General features: G+C 37.6%; 1 protein-coding gene across 1 annotated transcript in view; it reads right to left on the bottom strand.

Annotated features, from left to right (window-relative positions):
• The window catches only part of SMARCC1 (SWI/SNF related, matrix associated, actin dependent regulator of chromatin subfamily c member 1), a 165759-nt gene that overhangs the window by 106606 nt on the left and 54349 nt on the right, over positions 1 to 4804 (bottom strand). The window contains exon 8 of the mRNA XM_023515929.1: positions 3677 to 3729. Coding sequence (XP_023371697.1) covers positions 3677 to 3729 — 53 coding nt within the window. The remainder of the gene's footprint in view (positions 1 to 3676; positions 3730 to 4804) is intronic.

The following is a 4804-nucleotide window of genomic DNA, read 5'->3' on the forward strand; positions in this document are numbered from 1 at the left end:
TTTTTTGCAGTTTTTGACCAGGGCTGGGCTTGAACCCACTACCTCTGGCATATGGATCCAGCGCCCTGCCCTTGAGCCACAAGTGCCACCCATTCTCAAGGTATTTTTAAGGAGCTAACAAGATGACATTAACAAGGAATATTAAGACTTAACCCTACCCCCAAATATGGAGCACTGGTATCAGCCATATATGCCTTATCTCATTTATTTTTTACAACTTTTTTTTTGAGACAGTTTCACTATGTTGCCCTCGATAGAATGCTATGGCAACACAGCTCACAGCAATCTCCAGCTCTTGGGCTTAAGCGATTCTCTTGCCACAGCCTTCGGAGTAGCTGGGATTACAGGCACCCGCCACGACACCCAGCTATTTTGTTGTTGTTGTAGTTTTGGTTGTATTGATGTTTGGCAGACCTGGGCCAGGTTCAAACCTGCCAGCCCAGGTGTACATGGCCGGCACCCCAGCTGCTTAGTTACAGGTGCCAAGTCTATTCTTCACAACTTTTAAACTATTAACAGTGGGTACTACTTATCATCTATTTCCTGGATCAAAAAATAATGCACAGAAATAACTTAGGGTGGCACCTGTGGCTCAGTGGATAGGGCACTAGCCCCAAATACCGAGGGTGGTCGGTTTGAACCCGGAACCAGCCAAACTGCAACAAAAAAATAGCCAGGCATTCGGGCAGGTGCCTGTAGTCCCAGTTACTTGGGAGGCTGAGGCAAGAGACTCACTTAAGCCCAGAGTTGGTTGCTATGAGCTGTGCCATCACAGCACTCTACCAAGGGCAATATGGTGAGACTCTGTTTCTTTAAAAAAAAAAAAAAAAAAGATAGAAATAATAATTTATAACAGGATATAAAACAACAAAGTCGAGTTAGAAGACTTAATCACTCTTACTACTTGAATTATTTCTGATTTTTACCTGATTTATGGGTTAGAAGTTTTAAGAAAGATTCTACCAAAAATCTTTGTTTCGCTAATATAGCTTGATTTCTACCTTTTACTTATTTCAATTGCAATTTCCAATGTTATGTTATTCAAGGTGAGGATTAGGGTTACTATCTAGAAGCTTAAGATAGCAGTTTCTATGAAATCAACAAAAAAAGAAAACAGCTGAAGCACCAAAAGCTCAAAGACCTCTGGTTATGACTTAAATGATGTCGAGTACAAATGCAGTAATAATGACAACAAAGGTAACCACTTTTATTTCCAAATCAGAGAAGCTGGCAAAAATATATTCTCAGGGCTATTATCTTTATTTTGGTTGGATATTAATGTATTTATGAGAGGAAAGCTTTACAAATCAATTAGAACACACATAAAAATTCCTTTATTCAAGAAACCTAGGACGAGGCCTGCATTACAATTAATGAAGGCCAACAGTCTTAAGGTTTAATTATCTCAATTGGGAAACAAGCAGAATGAAATTATGAGACGGGGTTATCAGAGTAGCTACCACTAATCCATTAACATTTAAGTTACATAATAGACTTTTACATGGTTTAACCCCTCTTGTCCCTGACATTAAAACGAAATCTTAGGAGTAAATTATTTTTACCTTCTATTTTGGCATCTATTTACACTGAATAATGACAACTTTGTACAAATATATGTTCATTAATAAGCAGCTTTTTGACTAAAGAAGAGTATAAGAATAATTTACAGGTGACAAGCCATATGCATAAGAATTTGTTAAAATACTTTTGCTAGAAATCCTATTGTGAATGTGTTGATTCCTTGAATGTATATAAAACAATAAAATGTCAATGTGGGGCATTTCCTTGTCTCAATGAATAAAAAAATCTATTTTCAGCAAATTAAGGAAGTTATTTCAAGTAAATGGGGAGGGGGGGCGTACAGTGACTTATACCTGTGATCCCAGCACTTTGAGAGGCCTGGGTGGGAGGACTGCTTGAGACCAGCCTGGGAAAGAGAGCAAGACCTCATTTCCAAAAAAAAATTTTTAAATAAAAACAGATGATTGGGGTAAATTACACTTATTAACACAAACTTGAAAGCATGAATGAAAAATGGGTCACTTATTTATAAAAATAAAGTAAAATCCTATCTTAAATCTAATACCTTCCAACAACATAATAATTAACATCTTTACAGCAGAACTAATAAAAGTAGGAAGTATCTGACTATATGCCCCAAGAAAGTTCAGGTGCCATGATTCAAACACTTTATCACCTGTGGATTAAGGCTGTACCAATAGAAAAAGCAATGAGAAAATCTAGGCATGCCATGGTCCTTGCTCATCTGCACTGTAGGATAACACCTAGGACACTATGGTAAGCTCTGGTTATTAACTTGAAACCAGGGGATTATGAAACCAGAAATTACAGCATGAATTATACTACCCAGGGAAATGGAAATTTCTTCTCACAAAATTTGGGGACCCAAGAAGACAAGTATTTGGGGAAGTATTAAAAAGAAAATTCGATAAGCATTTTTTCATATGTTTATTAGCCATTTGTCTGTCTTCTTTAGAGAAGGTTCTATTCATGTCTCTTGCCCATTGTACATGGACTGTTGGCTTTTTCATGTGGATTAATTTGAGTTCTCTATAGATCCTACTGATCAAGCTTTTGTCTGATTCAAAATATGCAAATATCCTTTCCCATTGTGTAGGTTATCTGTTTGCTTTGGTTCTTGTCTCCTTAGCTGTATAGAAGCTTTTCAGTTTCATTAAGGCCCATTTACTTATTTTTGTTGTTGTTGCAATTGCCGCAGCAGTCTTCTTCATGAAGTCTTTCCCCAGGCCAATATCTTCCACTGTTTTTCCTATACTTTCTTTGATAATTTTTATTGTTTCATGCCTTAAATTTAAGCCCTTTATCCATCTTGAATCAATTTTTGTGAGTGGGAAAGGAGTGGGTCCAGTTTCAGTCTTTTACATGTGGATATCCAGTGCTCCCAGCACCATTTATTGAATGGGGAGTCTTTCCCGCAAGGTATGTTCTTGTTTGGTTTATCGAAGATTAGATGGTTGTAAGATGTTAGTTTCATTTCCTGGTTTATATTCGATTCCAAATGTCTGTGTCTCTATTTTTGTGCCATCAGGTCAAGACCATGATGTCTTGACCACTATGGCTTTGCAGTACGGTGATGCCCCTAGCTTTGTTTTTATTACTAAGAACTGCCTTATGTACACCATGGAGTACTATTCAGTCATTAATAAAAATGGAGACTTAATAGCCTTTGGATTAACACGGACGGAAGAGGCACACGTTATTCTTAGTAAAGCATCACAAGAATGGAAAAGCGTGAATCCTATGTACTCAATTTTGATATGAGGACAATTAATGAAACAGTGGGGGCAGGGGAAGGGGAGAGCCGAGAGAGGAAGAAGGAGGGAGGGATGGGGAAGGGAATAGCAGGGAGAGGGGGGTGGGGTCATGGTGTGTTCCACACCTTTTGGGGGCAAGACATGATTCTAAGAGGGACTTTACCTAACAAATGCAATCAGTGAAACCTGGTTTCTTGTACCCTCAATGAATCCCCAACAATAAAAAAATAAATAAACCTTGATACAACTAATATAAAAAAAATTAGAAAATCAAGAAGGTTTTAAAACAGAAGATTACTGAGGATACTTTCAATTAAGTGTGTTTCTACCGCAAAATAAACAAGTTCTCTCATACTACATCTAGCTAGCTAAATCATTACCTTTCCTCCTGTTGTCACTGTTTCTTCATCTTGCTCATCTGCAAAATTGAAACACATAATTTATTTTAAAAACAATTAAATGCTGTTTGGATTAGTGGACTTTGTAATCTAAGGACTGACATAGGACAGAGAAAAGAAATAAAGAAGAGCATTATTAAAGCAAAAATCGCCCTGAATAATTCAGTAAGTTAGCCTTTTTTACACAAAAGCACAGGGGTGATTAAAAATTCGAAGCAAAGATCATTTAAAATTTCCAACAGGGAATTTAAATTAATTACTGCTTAAACATTATAGTCATCATCTTATTTAATAACAGGTAAGGAACTTGATTATAGAGTTTTTGTCTCCCTCCATTTGGTGCAATAAAGTAATGACAATTTGGGTTCTAGAGGAAATGAATTAAAGAATGAATAGTAAAGAGAGGTGAAATCCCTGCAGACAAAGTCCTAAAAAGAGTGTTAGTAACTTCTGAGAAGACTAAAAACCTAATGGTTTGCACCTTGCAAAGACCAAGAGAAAATATATGTAAAATTTAAGCCAGGCAGCTGATTTCTATAACGAAACCCAAAAGCACCACTACAGAAAGGGTAAGAAATTACTGAGCAAATAATTACATGGCTGTAACATTTAAGTTTTTAATTATTAGTATGACCCTTGGTAGGGACTATAACATGAAGCTCAAAAAGAACATTATTAGGATACGGGATAAAGCATGGGCGTATAGTCCCAACTACTCAAGAGGGTCATTTGAGTCCTGGAACTGGAGTCCAGCCTAGGGAACATGAGAACCCACCACTTTTTTTAAAAAAGGGAAGTCCTTCTTTCATTTATGTATTTATTCAATACACAGTGCCAAAAACCTATTTGAAAAGCAATTCTGGAAGGCAAGGGTGAAAGGATCACTTGAGGTGAGGAATTCAAGACTAGCTTGGGCAACAGAGATCAACTTCGTCTCTACAAAATACTAAAAAATTAGCCAGTTGTGGGCTCAGCACCTGTAGCTCAGTGGCTAGGGCACAGGCCACATACACTGGGGCTGGCTGGTTCAAACCTGGCCTGGGCCTGCTAAAACAACGACAACTACAACAAAAAAACAGCCAGGCATTGTGGCGGGCGCCTGTAGTCCCA

Source organism: Otolemur garnettii, unplaced genomic scaffold (assembly GCF_000181295.1).
Source record: "Otolemur garnettii isolate 467f Iridium unplaced genomic scaffold, OtoGar3 scaffold00082, whole genome shotgun sequence".
In the NCBI taxonomy this organism is placed as follows: Eukaryota; Metazoa; Chordata; class Mammalia; order Primates; family Galagidae; genus Otolemur; species Otolemur garnettii.